The following is a 21355-nucleotide window of genomic DNA, read 5'->3' on the forward strand; positions in this document are numbered from 1 at the left end:
TGGTCAACTTTCCTGATATATTTTAGGTAGATTTTTTTATACTCTATTACAGACACTGGGACAAATTTCTAGAAAAATAACAGGATTTGTGGGAAATCTCAGCCACTGCTGTGATAATTTTCTCTTTTGTGTTACAACATCAATATTCTCCTCACATGTGGTATCAGTACCTGACTACCACTATTTTTGAGAGGTTTTTCCAGTGTACTCTTGAGAGACACAGTTATACATGTCACCATTTACATCTGGAATTGCAGAAAAATGGAATTTTCCCCAGCAGCCTTACACAGCACTCACAACAAACATGGTGGCAAAACTCTTAATTCACTTTTAAATTACTGAGCCCCTTTGACAACAACAAAAGCTTTCCATTTGTTTTTAAAACAGAAGGGAGTGAGGACACTCACTCAATGTAAGAAATGAGTGTTGACCACAGACCTGAACTGCCAATCCCTTCTATGATGGGGATGTACACTATGCTAGAAAGCCACTGTCACCTCAAATTTCCATGGAAATACAGTTTCCAAAGGCTGCTGATTTAGTGTTCACTCTCGTGATACACAGCTGTGCATGGGTGGCTATGAACACTCACCTCTGTGAACTGCAACCTCCCAAAATCACTCGGTGGACTTGCAATCTTGAAGACTTTTTTGGGCATCACCCAGGTTTCCAAAGTTTCCAGTTTACTGACAGCCAGATTGGTTGCATGGTGCCTGATCAGGAAGCCTTGGAAACGGTCAGCAAGGAAGTAAAGGTGGATGGAAACTGGATGGCCCATGGGGTAGTATCTGTAAAACAGCACATGCTCAGCAGTTAGGTAAGAGAATGAAATCTCCATTTACTTGGAGCTAGTGGCTTAAGAAGCATTCATTTCAACTAGAAAATCCACCACTGTACATTAAGGGATTTCAAAAGTGTTCATGACTCATTATCAAATATTTTTAGGCTGTTCCGATTACCCCGTAACGTAAAAATATGTTACTAAGAATACAGGCTCATTAATTCCATATCCTCAGCTCAGAGCTCTTTAGGAGTCCTTCTGTGTGCCAGAGAGCTCCTCTCCCTCACCACCTCTCCTGGTAGAAAGTGGCACCCAGAGACACCCAGAAATTGTTAGGGGGCAGCACTGTTTGCTCAGATAAACTGCAGGATAAAGGATGCCCTAGGATTGTGCCTGTGCTCCAGAGCTGCCTTTCCTGCCCCAGCAGGGTCAGTGCCTGTCTGCACAGGACAGCAGGGAGAGCTGTGTGACCAGGCACTGCCCCCTCCATTCCAAACCCCTTCCCCAAGGGCAGGGCTCCGCAGGCTGGCACTGCAGCAAAGGACACCGGGATCCTGTCCCCATTTTAGGTCTCTGTGTTTCAGGGAAAAAACTTCACATTCTTTAAAGACTTGAGATTGCTTTTGCTGTGATTTTAATACTCATAAATAAAAAAAAGAAAAAAAAAGCCTTGAAAAAGGTCAAATAACTGGGCAAAACCAATCACTGAGAGATCTGGAAGCCTTCAGTTGCAGCTGAGATTTAAAGACATTGTAGTCACATCTTCAAATAATTAAAATGTACAGTTGATTGTCTGCTATGGCCTCAGAAACATCTGTAACAATGTTTGGGTACATACGGATGCATAAATAATTAAAAATGTGTTTTTCATAGCTCAGAAATTGAATATTTTGCTACTTTACAGCACTGACATTAACTGCAAAACAAGTTAAACCAACCAGCATCACACCTTCCCAGTAAGTCAGCTAAGCCTGAGTCAGGCTTGTTACCACAATTAAAGGATGAGCACTAAGGATGAGCACCAGGGAGGACTTTCCATTGCATGAGGTCTGCAACACCCAGAAGGAACTCTGTGAGCTGGAGAAATCAACATAAGACATGGTACCAACAGGGCCAGCACTGATGGACTCAGCAAAACCACTGCAAAGCTACACAGCCAACACCAGCAACAATGTGACTTCTGTTCCCAGTACTAAGACCTCCTGTTTTATATGTGTGCAGCAGCAAATATTTACAATATCCTTGAAATAGACTGAGTAAATTGCCTCTTGGCAGCAGAGAGTAAAAATGCCTAGGGATGGAAAAAATGAATTAAATCTCAATCACACATTAATGTTGCTCCCACGGAAGATGCTGACACTCCATCTCCTTTGGTACCTGAGCAGTCTGAGGGGGGCACGGCCTTCTGAGGCTGTGGGCTGGCCCTGGTCAGGGAAGTGTGCAAGGCAGCTGCTCTTACAAACATCTCCTGGGCTGCTGTGGGTGGCAGCATGGGCCTGACTCCAAGGGGGATCCGAGGCGGAGCTGGGGCGCTACACACACAGGATCAGCCAGCCTGGGGCTGTGCTCAGCCCCACAGCAAAGGGAGCATTGTTGAGGTGCTCAGCCAAAACCCCTCCTGCCATTAGGATCAGCCAGCCTGGGGCTGTGCTCAGCCCCACAGCAAAGGGAGCATTGTTGAGGTGCTCAGCCAAAACCCATCCTGCCATTACTGCATGAGAGACATGCAAAACCACGAGAGAGAAAGAGGAAAGGTATAGGTGCAAACACCCAGAAGGACAGCCCAGGATCAGAAGAGAGATGTGAATCATAAACCTGAAGATCAGCCATCTTTCTCTGATCTGAACTGGATGCTGACTCAGTGTCTTGAGGGGGCTCAGGTTGGTATGAAAACTAAGCCTCCACTCTGTATCACTGTTTGCAATTCCTCTCTGCACTGTTTCATGAGGCTTCAGCCTGCTGAAGGAGCTGTGCTTTATCCTGGAGACAGCTGCAGTCATGGTGTTCCTATCTATAACCTGAGCAAGCTTGAAAAGCACCTTGAGTTCCTGTACAATGGAAAGTTCCTCAGAAACAAAAGTGATAATTGATATAAATCAGCATCAGAATACTGGCAAAACGACTGAGAACAAAAGTAATTGTCAAATTATTTCAGTACTGGTTATACATAGTCCCCATCTTCTTTGCTGGCTTCACTCTGCAGGACAAATGACCCAGGACTTCCTTAGGTCTGCCTTTATTTCATAGAAGGAAGGCATGCTACTAGTGATTGTTTCTATCTAATTGTTATTGATCTTTTATTGCTTTGCACCGGTAACCTTCACTGACAAAAGTCTAATAGGAATCTGGAGCACTTATTGCCACATCTTTCTAAATGGGGCATTGCTCAGCACTTCGATGACTAATTTAGGAAGGTCAAGGCACATTTGGTTCCCCCTCGAGAACACAACAGGGGCAATGTCCATCCATCAGAGCCCATGGAGTGCTTGCTGACTTAGGCTCTATGTGTTTTCTATTAGGATAAAAAAGGGCAGGCTCCAGAAATACATTCTGAAGATGGAATTAAGAGATGGTAAAGTAAGACTTAAAAAGAGGAACCATCTCTGCTTTGAATCTAAACAGCTCCAGATGTGCTTGCAGGCAGCAAACATCTACCATGAAGAGAGCTTTTCTATGCAAGTCTAACTTCAGGAGTTCTTCCTTCAAATCCCTTTTAGACTGAATTCTTCTTTGCCAGGCTTAGAGGTGAAAAAGGAATCTAGAATATAGGGATAATTTCCTTTTAAAGAACACGTAATTTCATTTGAGATAAATATATCTACCTATATATAGATATCTAAACACCTACATATATTTTATGTATTTGATGCTAATAGATCTTACCAGTTGCAGCACTTTTGGCACAGAGAGCTGCACCAAGCAGGCGAACTGAGCCAAGCAAGCTCTCTGCACTCCATGTGTGCTCCCAGGGGAACAAACAAGCAAGGACCATTAACCTGCCTGTGTTCAGATTTGTTCTGAAATCCTGTCCTCTGCTTTTGGTAAGCATAATAGAGGTGAACATGACCTCTGCTGCAATCACACGGAGGGTTTAGGAGCTGAGGCTATAATACACTTGCTGAAATTAATCAAGGGAAACGCAGCAGTGGGGGTAGCACTGCCCAACTGGATCCTGTCAGTCTTCATCAGGCTGGAGAGGAGCTCCTTAAAAGTGCAGCAAACAGGTCACATAATGTCAACCTGGAATAACCAACGCTTTATTACGGCCATAAATACTCCTGGAAATCAGCGCTGCACACTTGCAGCTGCCTGGCTGTGCTGGTGGCCGTAGGCTCCAGCCAGCACAGCCCAGAGCCTCCCCAGAGCCTCCCCGTGTCCCCTGGAGCAGCAGAGCAGCACTGACCTGCAGCTGTTGTCCCCAGCAGCGTGGAAGGAGCTCTCGGCCCTGCGCAGGCCCAGGCGGGAGAAGGAGTGGAACATGGTGAGGGCCACGTCGCTGAGGGCGCCCGGCCCGTCGGGCTCCTCGTACACGTTCTCCCAGTAGGAGCGCAGCCCCGGCGTGCCCGGGGGGTAATTCCCGTACAGGAAATAGTCCAGCTGGCCAATGACCTCCTGGTTCACCACCGCCTCAAACTTGCGGGCAAAGAAAGTTGGCCTGGCGGTCTGCTGTTGGGACAGGACGGGAAAAGTCACTTGTGGCAGCAGCTCTCTGGCCATAGAGAGAAACACAACTTTCACAAAGGCTGTGAGAGAGAAACACAACTTTCACAAAGGCAGTGAGAAGATCAGAGAAAAGAATGAGAAACAATTCTCATCTTAACTTGCTGCACCTGGTATTGTGAATGTAGCCATGATATTTTCTGAAAAATCCTTTCCTTGGGATTTTTTCTCCTGAGAAGCTGAGAGGCCTCAGAAACAAAATGTAAACAATGATTGTCTGCTGCTGTGGAATGCAACAGGTGGATCTGTGATTGGTGTCATGTGTTTGTTTGTTTCTAATTAATGGCTAATCACAGTCTGGCTGTTTCAGACTTGCTGGTCAGTCACAGGATTTTGTTATCATTTCATTCCTTTCCTTTCTTTGCTAGCCTTCTGATGAAATCCTTTCTTCTATTCTTTTTGTATAGTTTTAATATACTATATATCACAAAATAATAACTTAAGCCTTCTGAAACATGGAGTCAGATCCTCATCTCTTGCCCCGTCCTGGGACCCTTGTGAACACCACCACAGTGAACTGGTGGAATGTGCTATGGAGATTTGTTTACCAAAGGGTGGTTTCTTAATCAGCCAATGGTGATGGTGTTTGGACTGGAGGACCAATTAGGTCCAGCTGTATTGTAACTGTCTGTAAGAACAATGGGTTTCTTAATAAAGAGATTATTAATCAACCTTCTGTGACTCATGGAGTCTATGCTAATTATTGCCCAGCCAGGGGCCTGTTGCAACAATAGACACTGAGTTCCCATTTTCAGACATGAAGCTTTGTCTTAAGCAATGGATTGGAGTTGAGGACATGAACTGTTTCTCTCCATGGGCAAAGATGACTTAAAATGTCACCTTTGGGACCATTTGTTGTTAGGGGTGATGTTAAATTCAGCTAATAACTACATAATTACTCAACAAAAACCCCTTCAGACCAACAGCTGCCCTGTGCTGCCTGGCTCAGGAAGGCTCTCCAGGTGCAGGAGGGCTGGGGAATGCTCTCCAAGCCCCCGTGTTAGCCTGGAGAGTGCAGCACTGGAATGTGTTATGCAGGGAGCAAAGTGGACTGTGGCACTGAGGCTCAGATGAGGCAGAGCAGCATTTTCTGTGTATGGATTTGCTGCCAGGAGGTGATAAGAGGTCTCTGGGAGAGGTGCCATTTGTGGCTGTGGTTTCTTTACTTCTGAGTGGTCCTGCCCAGATTTTCTCTCAGTGTTTGACACAATCTTGGGCATACAACTGCTTTATATGCTACTCAACTACCATTAGCCTTCAAAAAGTCTCTGTTTTGTCTTCTTCATATTTGAGCATGGGTCCTGAGGTGCCAAGGAGTTCAAGAGTGTCCCAGATGGTTGGAAAATTCTTTTGAGGATGCTCAGTTTTGCTCTGAGATGGCACATGCTGTGGGCTTTGTGATCTTGGCTCACTTTGTGCCTCTGCGGGAACAGCAAGCCCCAGCCTTCTGGTGCTGTGTGCTCATGTGAGGGGCTCTCTCACCAGAATGTGTCAGAAGCTGCCTTTTCATCTATTGTAATTTTGAACTTTCCTTTCCAGCTCAGTTTACCTGATTGTTTTCGGAAATGTGGGTTCACAGCCTGGAGCAGGTTAGGCTCTGCAGTCTGGCAGGAGTTTTTAAATTTGCCATTTATTCTGTGCTGGAGAGTTCCCTGTGATTGGTGTTTAGGACAGCCTCCTTTAGATAACATCTCATTTGCTCTTTTTGTGAGTGCCTGTGTCACTGACTTCAAGCATGCCTGGCAGACAGCACATTACAGCAAAGAAAAGATCTCTGTTTCAGAGCAGTCATCATTTCTGTGCTGTAGGGTAACACACTCCCCATCCCACACAGAGCCTGAACAAACATGCCTTATGCAGGGAACCCCGAGGAGCTGGAGGGATGGAATTGCAAATCTGGTGACCTTGAAACAAGTGGCTGTTCATTGTCAATAGAAGATGCACAGGCCGGATACAGCCTCGGGACTGAGTGCACCCGGAGCACAGGACTCGCTCTCATGCCTGCCTTGAGGAAACTATCACAAAGGAACTGAGTAAACCTTTCAAGACAGTCCTGCCAAACCTGGGTGATCAAAACCTCATGACTAAGGCTCCCAAAATCACGAGATAAACTTTAATATGATCGTGCTGATGAATATAATAAAGAGAATGGATTTGCCTTGTGCTGTGTAAGTCTCTAGCATGCACACTGATCAACTTCTAAGCTTTTTTTAAAGATGATGAACATTGCTTGAAACTGAAAGTCAGGAGTGTTGTGAAATGATGAAAGCACCTGAGCTGGAACATTGGAAAAAACCTTTTGCACAAGAAGTTACCAAGTAATAGTGGCACAGTCAGAGATGTGTCAAGCTTCTCTCCTTTCTAGCACAGCCAATTACCAATGCCAAGGAGTCCAAAGAGTTGCTTTGTGACCTTACCATGCAGTGGGTATGTCTCCAGGGCCAAAACACAGGAGAACTTATCTTTCATTCTCCTGAAATTAAGATCAGAGCTTCCTCACATCTCTTTCTCCACCTGCCTGAGGGAGTGAAAGCTTCCCTTCCCTCTCCCTGCTGTAGCCATGCATTCAGCCAGCTCTCCACACCCAGTACAGGGGGAAGAGCCTCTCTGCAGGTGTGTTCAGTTACCTGGAAGCGGTGGAAGTCTGCTGGTTTGAAGTCATTGGGTGAGCAGCCACACCAGTCAACAATGTGCTTGTACTGGCACTTGCAGCCCAGCTTCCTGTTCCAGTTGGTGATGCGCAGGTTGTTGTCCACCATGGAGTCACAGAAAGGGCTGTTCTCCAGCACGGTGTGAAAGAAGGACTGCAGCAAACACAGAGCACATCACCATATTTAGCTCCTCAAATTTCCATTTTCTCCTTTGCTTCAGCTCATGGGCCCAAACCTACTGCATGTGACCTATTTTAGTTTGAAATGACAGGATTAACAAGCTCTGTTGTTCTGCCACATATGAAACACACTCTATGTGCCTGTATTCCACAGAGCATGGAAAAATCACAGCACTCTACAGACCCAACCAAACTGTAAGAACACACAGCTGAAGTCTTGCTCCAATAACCTGGCACAGAATAATTGCACTTCTACAATGACCAGCTTTGGGCACTGGCAGCCCAAAGGACTCCAGGAAAGGCACCAGTACCAGCAATCATTTTATTTTTATTTCAGCTGTGTGAGCAATTTAAAGAAATGCCCATTATTTCCCTTCTGTAAGTTGCTCCCTGGTCTAACAGATTTAGGACTATTTTTCTGAACAATGTACTAATGGCATATTTCAAGTTGTTTCCCAAAACAATTGTCAAAACTGCACTATCACCCTGGTTACTCTGATAAAAATACAGTCTCAGACAGCTCTTATGTGGGTGTCTATCTCCAGCACTCCGAAATGCACTGCTTGTTGAGTGGCTTTGTTCTGAAACACGCAGTTCACTCTAGGCACCAAAAGGACATTCTGCCTCCTGCATTTACGTCTGAAATCGTAAGTCTTTATTTGCTGACTCATGGCAGCATGGAATTCCTATTGGGCAATCCTAATTATATCATCATAATAACAGCTATTACATAAACCATGTGTAATGGGGACTGATATAGCAGGTTAACAGGTCAGTGAAGGCAGGGCCATTTAACAAAACCAGCTATATATCTTGCAAAGAAAACCTTGTAGAAAAAAGCTATGGAATACCATCAATTTTAGCCCTGCAAGAGACCATTTTTGGAGCAGTGACTTCTCTTTAAAATCAGCAATAGTAAGATCTATAAATAACCAGCATAAGATTAGCATGGCTGGACCCCAAATAATCCCCCTACCCTTTTTAATGTTAAATGACAGCCCAGTGAATATGGATTTTATGCTTGAACTGTTTGGTTAAACCCATAAAGGCATCCATTCTCATTCAAGCGAGAGGGGAAAAAAAACCCTACCCAATTACCCATTGCCCTGTGTCCTTTTATAGCAATACAGGAATTTCTCTAGATAATGGATGAAAAGGTTATCAGAGTAGAGAGAAAAGGTGATTTTTAACAGAAACGGGATTAAAAGAAGATTATGCAACATGTGTGGGGAATAATAAACCTCTACCAAAAGATAACAATTGCTGTGCTCCACCAGAAGCTAACGAGCAAGATTTGCAAGATCGGCGTCGTCCATCCCTCACAATGTTCAGGAACCCAGGCAGTTATGGGTTTAGAGGCAGTCATCAGCTCTTCCTTGGGCTGCAGGATGTGGAGCAGAGGCTGGCAAGCCAGGGGAGCAGTGCACCTGCTGGGCAGGTGTAGCACAGGCTGCCAGTGTGCCCTCCCTGCAGATAGCACACATTGCTGGCACATTGCTTCACGCCAGGCAAAACCCCACACTGCTGTGCACTCCCCTTCTGCATCACTTGCAGCCAGAGCGACTCCTGAGTGATCTAAATGATTTGTGACTGTGCCTTCTGGCTGAGTTTTGAACAGAACAATAAACCTTTGTTTGCAGGGTTTATATTTTTAAAGAAAAGTGCTGGATAATAGCAAGGAAAGCTACTTATGAGGACAATTCGCCATCTCTAATATCCTTCAAAAGCTTTGTGCACGAACAATTTGCAAGCAAAGGGCAGCTGGATTTTTAGTTGTTCAGTAACAGATTAATAGGCTTAGAAGTACAAAACAAAGCCACTCTTTGCAAAAAAGTCCCACAAACAAACAAGGCAATAAACAACTGCAAAAGATGTTCTATCCCTAAAGGGCTTACTCATTATAGAAGTAAAATTTTTCATTACCCACTGTGGGATGCTCCAAAGCCCAGTGACACCAGGTGAGAGCCCCTCTGGTTTCAGTCAGATCTTTGGGACAAGCACAAACATTGCAGGTTTGAGCACAGAGAGGATTCTCTGCATGCACATACCTCGGCAGGAAGCAGCGTGTAAGAGTAAAACCTCTTCATCTTTGTCACCAGGTCATCACTGGAAAAAGTGACATATTCCACAAATTTCCTGTTCAGGAGGAACCAGTCTGAGCCCCCATCCACGGTGATTCCTTCTGGGATCTTGCGGTCCCCCAGGCGCCACATGTGCGTGTCGCACTCCAGGAACAGCCGGTCCAGCCCCTGCTTTCTGATAAATCTGGGGGAATGCAAGAGCAGCCATTAAATGTTAATTTGTAGTTTGCTATCATCGGGAGATTTATAAATAAAAAGCTACTTTAGCAAACAAAAAAGGATCAAAAGGTCACTTGTTTATATTTCTGTTCTATTCATAAGTAGTGTAGAGAGGTTTAATAAATGATTAATCAGTTCTATGTTCTGTTTCAGAGGCAAAGATCAACAGATTGCTTTTAAACATCATTTACACCTTCTGCTGTCCTAAGGCTGTGCAGGTGACAGACCTCTAGGGCAGGAAAGTCGATAATGTTCATTAACTCTGAACAAACCACTACAGAAGAATGCAACATGAACAGGAACTAAATACATTCTTCTCTCTCTAAATAAATTCAGTTTTTAAAAAACAGAAAAATGTACATAAAGGTAAAATGACCAATTTTCTCCTATGTTATTATGTCATTAATTTTTCTATAGGGATATAGTCAATAAGGAAAAAATACCATTGTATTGGTCTTTGCTGTAGAATGAGCAAGTTTGCTCCATTTTCAAGTCTCTGGGGAGCAATGTTTTGTTATTGCTGAACCATGAATAAGAGGAGCAACTGCAGAACTGCAAAGTTATGGAAATGAATTATTTGAAACCAATATAAAAGAAGAAAGCTGGGAAATCAAACTGTATTTGAAAACGCTTTGGACTGAATGCCCACTCATCTTTGGAGGCTGTCTGATCCAGGTTTCTGTTTGTTATTCCATGTGGGAATGGTTTCCCTGAAGGAGAAGCAGGGCAGCTGTGAATTAGCACTGAAGGGGGGTAAGCACCATCCACCCTGGTTGGATGTGAGCACTGGGCACATCCCACATGTCCTGAGCAGTAACAAATGCTCACTGACCACACACTAGAGCAACCCACAGCCCCCAGACCCCTCTGGGTGCAGGACCTGCAGGATAACAACAGCTGTGGCAAGAGGGGCACAGCCTTCCCTTCCTGAACCACACACTGCTGTGCCTGGGCGTTTCAGGATTAGCAAGCCAAGATGACATTTTAGTAGTCCTCAAACACATGCTACTGAAGGTAAGGGAAAAGAATAAAAGTTAAGGAACAACAAACACCAGAGCTTTCTGGAGTCCTGCATCTGGAAACATGAGCATTAACCCCGTAGGCCAACTCCCTGGTTCAAGTTCTGTTCTATACCAATCAAAGAACTGAGATGCAATTATGAAATGGTGCATATTAATTTTCAAAAGGACCGTAAATGACTTCAGGGTCTATGTCCTACTGATAGCTGTGTCTCTCTTCACAGTATGAGAAGAGCTCCTCTGTTAACACAACAGCGCTGAAAACGCGTAAATGAGAGTTGAGAAATTTTTCTTTCCATGAACAAGTTTCTAATTTCACATTCCATTATGAAGGATAATAGAAAAGTCTTGCAATTTTAATGCAGTGCTCTGGAATGTAATCTTCAAATTCAATATTTATGCAGTTATCTCCAAATCAAATATTAATGTGCCTGAAAGTTTGGTCATTTATTTATTTCTCTTCAAAACTAAATACTCATTAGAGTTAATTATTTTAAGAAAATAACAGAACTTTATCGACTATATTTAAATAGGAACATAAAGTTCTTTTCCATGAAGTAATTTCTTTCAACTGCTATCTCTACCAATTTATCACCCTTTACTCTCCTTTTCAAATGGAAGGTTCTTTGACTGCAATAGAAACCCTCAAACAAAAAAAGCCACCTGGATATTTCAAAAACTGCTCTAGATAGAAACTGCCTCAGCCTGTGTGACATGATCCAGCTCCAGCTCCCTGGTACTGTAACAGCTTCAGCCTTTTTGTCTGAACTTGGCAGCAGAGGAGCATGACCACGCTCCAGACGAGAAGGTCCCAGCAAATCCTGACTCACAGCTTCATGTTTTCAAAGTAGTTGACAGGCTCTTTTTTTCTATATGTGCACAGTTCTATGGGTTTTTTTTTTAGCTAATGGCTTGGAAAAGCACATCTCAGGATATGGAGTGAAATAAGCCAATTCCTGGAAGTACAGCTGTTTTCATAACAAACAGCCCCCAAATCTTATACAACTGGGTTACTAGAAGAGAGTAAATGTACTCTCCAATCACTTACCCTGCAGCAAGGCAGCACAGCCCAGCTAAAGAGCTGCAATGCCTTTAGAGATCTCCCAAGAAATGACCCTTTTGCTTGTGCTTCTTGAAGCCCTCCTAGAAACATCACACCACGTTTCAGATACATAACAGCTGAAGAGGTGTTTTTCAGAAGGATCACCCTTACTGAGCCTCTTCACACACAGTCACAACACCTCAAGGGAATAAGGCAAATTTGCAATTATTAGCAAAGCAAATCATTTCTGTGGCCTAGAAAGCAATGATGTGTCCAAGGGGCTGTGAAGACACAGCTCTCCACTGGATGATGGCTTGCTGCTCATTTATGTTCCTTGGCAGCCAAGGGGACCAAGTGTATTTTAGATCTGCTGGAAGCTAAATAGGAGAGGCTGCTGGCACAGAGAGCTGAATAGCAACCAAAGTGGAAAAGGTGGGTGAGGCTCCCTTCTGTCCCTCCAGGCTCTCTTCTAGGATGACTGATACTCCCAGCAATAGCAATTTTGGGACTCAGGCAGGCAAGAACTTACTCTAAGCATATTGAATACTGCCTGAGGGAAAGGGAAAGGGGTATTTGTATGCCACACAGGCCTTTCCAAGAAATGAAAACCTCTTGGACACTACAAAGAGTTCATAAAGATTCTTGACTAGCCATCCAAGAATGATTGCAGCCACCTCTGAAAAGAAAGATAGGACAATGGAGGGCAAAAGCATGACCCTACTGATTTGTTTCTAGTCTCACGCTGTATTTCATTAGTTTCTGGTTATGCTCAAGGGAATACCAAATCAGTAAATTTTATGAAGCCAGGCCAAGCTTCATAAAGAGCAATGAAATGCAAAAAAAAGATGGTTTTTCCCCTTGTCTTTCTCTCTTGGGTCTGACAAAACTGCTTGCAGATAACTCCCAAATTAAAAGTAGGGGGGAAAAAAAGGCTTAATGATAGCATTTCCTTAATCTTAGTCAATGTGGAAAAATTCAGGTGCTTCCTGCCACCCTGAACATCAGGCAAGACTGGCATACCTCTGCCAGCTGCAAATGCAGGGGCCAGAACAATGACATCCTACTGAACCAAGGTATGGTTGGCCAGATTCAACAGAGATTATCATCAGCTGAAGACAGCTGGCCTTTCTCCTAATCCAAAAGAAAACAACAGGAGGAAAATAAAAATGATAGGAAAAGAGTCAACCAGGAGAAAATAGAATTTAAAAAAGACTAGGATTAAGAAAAGCACACCATTTTGCCTTATTTCATAGATCACTCAATCTAAGACATTTTATGCTCCCCCTTATCAATTTAATTCTTCCAAAAGAGCCTCCAGTTTTGAGGGCCTGGGATTCAAAAGTAAGGAGGAAACACAGGGTATTAAGAAGGTGTGTCAGCACCTGAGCTCAGCAATCAGACACTGCCACACATGAAAGGTGCCCCTGTGCCCTGTGTGTGGATGCAGCCTCACAGGCTCCAGAGGGTTATTTTCACACTTTACTAAGAAAACCCCACTGCCTGCAGCACGTGGTCTGCCACTGAGTGCAGATGTCAGTCCAGGCAGCTCATGATTGCAATCCTGCTCAGGGAACTTCTCCTACTTCGTACTTTATTTAAATATTTATAAATGCATTTCAGACAAGATTCTGGGACTGTATAGCACTTGTAACTTGTGTAGCACATACTCCTACAACATGAGTATAAACACGGCTCAGCTCTTATATGTTGTAACTGCTAATAAATACTGCCACATAGTTACTTTATCAGCAAAAATATCACAACCAAATATCCTCCTTTTTCACAGTTTTCTCCAAAGGACAGTGCAAACCACAGCAACTTGTAGAGACCCCTGCTCCTGAATGCTCTACTTACACAGTAAGTCAGAGAGCTTGCTGTTTTCTTTTTCCTGAAGCTTATGAATGAGTAAAACTTCCTAAAGTATCAGAGGCTATCAGATTGCTAAATGCCATTTACCAGTAATTTTATCACTAAAAGGTTTTTTCTGGAAAGAATATATTTTTTAAGGTGAAAAGGTTTCTTCCTAAATGTTTCCTGTTTCTGGCCTCTTGCCTAGAAAACCTCCCATTGACATTTCACTGTTAACCAGGTGCACCTACCCAGGACCTCAGCATCATTACTCAGGATTTAAGAATAAGAACTATGAATAAAAGTTACAAAACTCCAGCAAAACAATTCCTCACAAGCCAAAAGCCAATGTCAATGTCAAAGCAAGAATCTGTAGAGCTAGGAGCTCCATAGCATCATGTCCATGTTTCCCTGAGTGTATGTGGACAAGCTCTGCATGCTTTGACTTTATCTGCTCCTCTTTTCGTTGTCTTTAGATGAAAATTTGAGGAAGAAAGTCCATTTCAGTGCAAAAAGTCAAGTAAATGTTTTTACAGATGAGAAATGTGAGAGTCACTTGCTGGCAGTGTTTGCACTGGAAACACCAGAGTCAATCAGTTGGGAAGCACAAAACAGTAATTTGCAGTTTAGGTGACCAACTAGAAAGCACTGAACAATAATTTGACAATCTTGAGTGTAGCAATTGCAAGAAGTAATTTGTGAGCAATCTCTAGGCTACCACACATCTCCATAAACCAGGCACTGAAAAATTCTTTATAATAAGCAGATTGATGAATCCCAAACCTGTGCAGGGCAGAATCATTCCCTGCCTGCTCAAGGTGGAAATCCTGGCCTCACTGAGTATGCTGAGTCCAGCTGACCCTGATTTCACTCCATTTCCATGAGTAACTCTATTCTACCAAGGGTTAAACAATATTTACATCTGAAATAATTAACAATTGGCTATTTAAACACAATGTCTATAAGCTACCAGCTATTCATCTGTTTTTCTAAGGCTAGGATATTGCAGTGTGTTTCCTGAGACCTTGCTGTCATGCTGAAAGCCTCCAGGGCTGATGCCCCACTCCCAAACTGGAGGTGAAGCTTGAAAAGGGGAACAGTGTCAAACAGAAATAGCACCTACTTAGTCTGTCAAGATGAGGAAGATTTCTACCCAGTATGACAGGCATCGTGTGGAAAGCACAGAACAAACAATTCCTGCTGTTTCAAAAGCCTTGAAAATAAATCTCAGTACAGACAAAAATGATAGAAGAGAAAGAGTAATTGTAACTTGCTTTTCAATGTGCTTTAACTGTGACATCCTAAATGTAATTGCTATGAGGTCAAAAATGTTATGAGAGGAGAATTCTTATCTTTTGTTAATTCCCTTACTCAGGGTAAGGGAAACACATAAAGTAAACACATTACTATCTCAACAATCCCCCAAAGCTTTAATGACAATGCAGAAAAAAACATCAACAACATCAGAAAGAATTTCTCTCTTGACTGAATTTGCTATAGTAAGATTGGGCTTATTTATTGATTGGGCTTATTTCAGGAGCAAAAGCCAAAGCCATAAATAAGCACACAAATTGAAATGCTTTTAGCAGTTTTGCCCACTGAGCTAAACGCTCAGGAGTTACCAAGGAACACAAGGAAATGTCCCTCTCAGATGTGATCAGTGTTTGTCCCCTGTATCTCTGCATGGCCCACGGCAGAGCCAGGGGCAGCTGAGCACGGTGGGTGTGCAGGGCAGGGCAGGACACAGCTGCACTGGCAGGGCACAGCCTCCCTGGAGCACAGGGAGCACAGGGATGGGCTTCAGAGCAGGAATCCCAGGTGACACGGGCACCAAAGGCGAGGCAGAGCTCAGAGATGCAGTTTGTGATGTTTGCTCCTGGAGTTTCTGTGGCAGAAGCTGAAGTGCAAGTGATGGGAACACGGAGCTCCACTGGAAGGATTTTTTGGCAGTCCATGTTTTCAATGTATGTTAAACACTTTTATGTTCAGAGTGCAGTTAAACCTGGGGCAGACTACTGCTGCCACACATGCTGGGCAATAGAAAGTTTAGATCATTTACAGTGCAGCAAAAATGGTACAGCAATTTGAGTATCTCTTTCAAGACACAAGTTCAGCCTGAAATATTATGTTCAATGTGTCCCTTCTCAATCAGTGGCATCTGTATGGAAGCCAAGCAGCCATGGCACTTTGAGTATTCCACATGAGATGCTGTTGAAAGCTGATGAATACACACATTTTATCTGGTCGTTATTCCATCTCTATATGGACATGATTAGACTTTTCAAGCGTACAATAGGCACCTCATATGCTATATAATTTGTTTCTCCTTCTTTCATATGCAATCTTCCAGAATACCCATTTAATGCTCTAGTCCTAGCACATCTTTGCATTCTCTTTAGAAGAAATTTCTCATGATTCTTTCTTCTTCTCCGTCTTTTCCTACACATTAACCTCCACTGGTTTTGAAAAGCTTTTCTTTCCACTTTCTATCTTTCAAAGGGGAAGTCTCTTTCTCAGAGAAAGTCTTAAAAAGCCTCAATGTTCCTCAGTATTTTAATGTTGCAGGCCAGGAAGCAAAATGAAAAACCCTGTGAAATTCTTTAGTTGTAGGAAACTTGCAAAGTCTATTTTTTGCAGTAATGACTCTACTAGGAATTGCCTTGTTTTGTCAACAATCCCATGCACTTCCTTGGGAGCATAAAGCTCGAGAGAGACTTTAAAAGACTTTCCTGTGGGTTTCTTTACCTCACTCTTCACTTACACAGTATCTTTTAAGCAATACTGAAACAGCTTTTAGAAGGTCAAAAATGAAACGGCTTCCTCTCACCATAAGGGAGGCCACAACTCAAATGATTCGGTTTCTTTTTATATTAAATAAGCATAACTGCAAATTATAGTATGCAGAATGTAGCATGAACTCACCACAGACAGACTCAATGATATTAAACCTGACATTTTACCATCTGTTTGTCTCCAATAAATGTCTTCTCTGGAAGGTTTCATGTCTCCTCACCTCTTTTCCAGTGACTGAGGGCAAGTGTGAGTTCCTTCTATGAAGGTTTTCAAGCTACCAAATCAGGCCACTGACCCTTGGGTACACCAGGGCCAACAACATCTATGCAGCTTCAAATGATGTTTCCTGTCATAACCATTTTATAAAATGCCTCAGATGACAGGGCTGCACATGAAGTGTGCTGCTCAATGTTCTTAGATAGCAATAAGACTCCTGATTATTTTACCAGTATCTCAATTTTCACCTCCTTCCTAATTCTGTCCTTGCCCCATAAAGGATGGCTACTACTTCAAACCTCCTCACTTGAAGCACCTTCCTGAACCAGCAGATGATCTTGCTTGTATACTCTAAGAACAAAGAACACCCTGCTTAGTCCCACGTCAAGACATATGGCTGCTTTTGTTTCTCTTTGCACTGACAGCTTAGAGCTCTGCTTTCCAAAACTGAGCAGAAATAAAAGCCCTACAAGGAGGTGAATTGTCAAGCTGAAGCTGTAAAGGCTTTATGGCTCCCCAAATGCTTAGCATAAAGCACTAAGAACATTTGAAAGTGAGCTGTAATGTCTAAATTTTTAAAGTGCAGTCTCTTTGCAGAGAAGATGCATGTTGCTATTTCAGTCACTACACTTCTCATGCAACTGTTGTGCTGAACTACTTCCAAGCAAAAAATAGATCTTAGTCCACGTGCTCCGGAATACTCAAGTGTTCTAAAAAATTTAGCAAAAGAAGTATGAGGCTGAGGGTGATTTGTGCCAAAGGAACCACCAAATATGTGACATGAGCAGCAGTGTGAATGCTGCTAGGACTAGGTTAGGCCATTCCAACAGCAGTGACAATTAATCCATTCTTTCCCCTAGTGCTTGGGTAATTCACCAGTGCAATACACAACAGTGTTTACTGTGAGATCCATTTTCTACCAGACCACCAAACCCCCATCAATCCCATGCACAGCACACCAACAAACAGCCTGTGCCACAGAGGCAAAAAGGCATGTCTGAAATGGGGTGAAACAGATGTGTGCCAGCAGTGCAGAGTTTGGGAATGTGCCCCAGTCCTTTGGTAGCTGAGGTTTCTCCAGCCTCTGAGAGCTGGGATGGGATGGTCATGCCCTTTGATACAGGTCACCAACATCTCTAAAATTATCTGGAACCCAGAAACAGGACAACACAACTGCAAAAACAGCAGCAATGAGGAGAAAAAAATCAGCAGAAGAAGGTGGACACATACCAAAAATTTAAGGGTCTTTTCTTTAGCTGTTTGTATTTTGCCTATCAGCTCAAGATTCCTCTAAGATCTAACAGCATCCAGCCTTCTCAGCTTGTTTACACTGTTTCCCAAATGATTGCTGAGGAAAGGTTTCTCTACAAACCCCCCCTCTTCCTGCCTGCCACTGAAGATGTCACATTTGACTGTCTTTATGTTTTATAATCATCCAGGTGCTGCTCCTGCCAAAAAAGAAACAATCCTCTGCATATTCCAAATTGCAATAGCTTATACAACTACCAGGTTATTCACTTGCTTTTAATAGTCTAAGACACTGAAAATAGGAGGAAATGTGTTGCCCACTAAGCACTACGTAACAACTCCAGCCACTGTGTGCAATTTCATTTCATACATCCATCTCTGTCAGGAAATAATGCTTCCAGCTGAGTGAAGGAGCCATTTTCATGTCCATTCCCTTTGCTGAAGCCACTAAAGGAAAATCAGAGTGATGCACTTTTTCATGACTTTGGCGTAACTAAAAGAAAACTTAACTCTCTAAAAGGAAGCCTGATTTCTCTCCTTATTTGGCAGTAGAACAAGCACTGATTGTGAACATGGCTTGAATACAAAGTACACTGTAATTGAGCTGTACAAGCATTTCAGGTTTGAGATGGCACTTCTAATCTTTCTCTGTTGTATGATCCAAAGACTATGATGACTTAAAATTAAGAGTTTTCAGTTGTTTACAAGGCAGACTTGAAAAGCTTATTGATTAGGTGCCATTATTCATCCACAAATTAAAATTAAAAGTATCAGCAAGGATTATACATTGCTTTCAATTATGTTTAGATGCTGTGCTCCTGTATTAGTAGTTCCCATGTTTTCAGAAAAACACCTTGGACCAGCTAAATCATTATTGTACACAGGGCACAGCCAGTATAGGCCAGTGTCCTCTCCCTTATTATGGCTTCACTTTGTTGTTTTAAACAAAAAGTTCTGCGCCAGTGTGTTTTGAGATAGGATATCCAAAGGGAGTTTTCATTTATTGCTCAATGACATGGACACTGGCCTGTGTTCTAAAAGCTGTCTTTTTTTTTTCTTTTCTAAACTTTTTGCTGCCAACCCTTGAAGCTATTTGCTTCTCTTCCAGACCTCACTAAGCTCTTGGCCATGCCATTCTCTTCATGGGGTATTTCTTTCCCCCTGGGCTGTGACAGGACAAAGCAAAGAGCAAAATTTAAAAACTGGAAAAATTAGTAGGGGAAAAAACCCCATCCCTTACTCTTAGAATGAGCAAGTCAGTGAGTTTAGCTGTGGAAATTCCCCAGGCAAAGGGCACAAGAGGTTGGGAGAATGTTGTAAAGCAGCAGCCCTGCACACCTTGTGCTCCCTGGGGACACTGGCTGTAGGACATGGTGACAGCCTGGGTGGGGCTCACCTGCCTGAGCTGGAGGAGGTTTTTCAGCCCAGAGGATTTCCCCACTCTGACTGCAGGGATAAACCTGGCTGGTGTGAGCACAGCTTACACACCTGGGCACTCAGTCAAAGTCAGGAACTGTGTCAGATGGGGACAGCAGAGGGTACACCGACCTGTTCGGTCAAGACTGAGTCACTCAAACACTAAACAGGAAATATCAGGCTAGAAATCTTCACTTTAGATATTTCTCTCTCAACAGGTGGATGTAGAGCTGGAAGTTCACCCACAATACAAACATGGGATAATTACTTTTTGATCAGCTTTTGGAAACAAAGGAATGAATTTTTACCCAACACCAGCATTACTCAGAGGTGTTTGCAGCTGCTGGCTTGAGTGTGTCTGCAGCTGCCTGGGCTGTGCAGGAGGAGGGAAGCCACTCTACCTCCCTGATAGAAAATCTGGGGACATGCCAAGGGGTAATGTGAAAGGATCCATTCATCCAGTGGTCAGCAGTGGGAGCACTTATGGGACTCAGGGATTAGGGAACCATGGCAGACAGGGATGGCAAATCCGCACTCATGTCCCAGATCATGTTCCCTGATGCAAAGGGAAATTTATGGTAGAAATCCAGGGGAAAAAAAAACAAAACACAGTGACAAGTTGTAATAAGCTAAAAGGTATTTAGCTGTTTATACAAAGAGAACCACTGAACTACTAAATGAGTTTGCTATTCCTGTGATGGAAGGACAAGTGGCACATTTGCTCATTTCATTATTAAATTAATACCAGCTTTGTGTGTTTAATTGTTTTAAATTGTCCTGATCCAGTTGAAGTTGGCATGTTTGAACCACCCTGATGTTGGTGTGTCATAATCCATTAGTTATTTTCCTTTGCCAGCTCAGGGAATTCGAGAAGACTCAGGAGCACCAGAGGAGCAAGAAGGCAAGAGACCAACTGCTTTTCCCTGGCTCTTCCTCTCCTCTTTTCTACACTAACTCTGCTGTCCATCACTATTGCCAGCTAGAGCTGAGTCTGCCAATCACTCTGACACTCTGCATTTCCCCAACCAGGGACTCTCCTGTGAAACCTGTTGACTTGGCTTTAAATATGACTCCTCACAGGATTATTTTTTACTACCTGCTATAGAATTTGTGCATGCACAAGATGAATGCTCGTGAGGACTTAATTTAAACAGGAACATGACAGAATTGATAAATCTGGTGACAAGGGTAAGAATGGCCAAGAAGAGAGAGAGACTTGTGAGTTATTCTGCCTGCCTGCTGTGCTGAACACATGACTCAGTGTGTCACATTCTCTGGGTACACTTGACATTTTACAGAATAAAGGGAAGACCTGGTGACCCAAGCAGAATAAAATAATATTTTTAGATGCAAAGCCACTGGGGCTCAGCATATGGAGTTGCTGGAAGTGCAGCAGGACTGCTGCTATGGTACAAAACCAGCAAAAAGGAGGAACAGCAAAACTATGAATAAAGAGGAAAACAGGACCACTGCAGTCAGATGGGAATCTTCTTTCATCTGCAGAGGTTGTTAAAGCCTTTGGAAGATGCTGTTTGGTCACTGTTGCTCCCCCAAACCACAATGGAAAGTTCAAGTACTACTGGTGAGTGGTGGGAAACACAGAACATTCCTTCTCCAAGCCTTGTGCAGGGTGGATGAAGAAGGATTTTGATCTAAACTTTGGCAGACTGTGACAAGCTCCAGCCACCATCCTCACTCTTAGTGGCATTGCAGGCTGCTACAGGCTCCCACAGCTGGGGCTCTGCCCCTGCCAGGCTGTGCTGCAGAGCTCAGCCAACCCAGCTTTGCTCATCTGGGGCCACCAGGTCAGTGCTGGGGTGTGGGCAATTGCCACTTGCTCACAAAACATCAGTCTGTGCTGAGTCCACTGGAGGATGCAACATCAGACTGCTTAGAGCCTTTCTCCCCACAAAAGCACCTCTGACTCTGGCAAGGAGTCACTCTGGCCAAGAAACAGCCATCAGAAAAGGGTTTCCTCCTCATTCACGTCTCTTCCCTGGACTAGGGATTTCTTCAATCAGGTGACACTGGAAACTGTCCCCATACAATAATTGTCAGTGCTCTGGTTAAATTGAGGTGAAGAGAGGGCCAGCTCACCTTGCATTGTCCCTGCCATGGGATTTCAAGAAGTTCATGTCTCAG

General features: G+C 43.4%; 1 protein-coding gene across 1 annotated transcript in view; it reads right to left on the bottom strand.

Moving 5' to 3' along the window:
* XYLT1 (xylosyltransferase 1) overlaps positions 1-21355 on the bottom strand; it is a 138909-nt gene that overhangs the window by 23152 nt on the left and 94402 nt on the right. The window contains exons 7-11 of the mRNA XM_031056573.1: positions 21311-21350; positions 9380-9596; positions 7129-7305; positions 4185-4447; positions 593-788 (exon numbers count right to left, since the gene is read on the bottom strand). Coding sequence (XP_030912433.1) covers positions 593-788; positions 4185-4447; positions 7129-7305; positions 9380-9596; positions 21311-21350 — 893 coding nt within the window. The remainder of the gene's footprint in view (positions 1-592; positions 789-4184; positions 4448-7128; positions 7306-9379; positions 9597-21310; positions 21351-21355) is intronic.

The sequence above is a fragment of the Geospiza fortis genome, unplaced genomic scaffold (genome assembly GCF_000277835.1).
Source record: "Geospiza fortis unplaced genomic scaffold, GeoFor_1.0 scaffold237, whole genome shotgun sequence".
NCBI classification, from domain to species: domain Eukaryota; kingdom Metazoa; phylum Chordata; class Aves; order Passeriformes; family Thraupidae; genus Geospiza; species Geospiza fortis.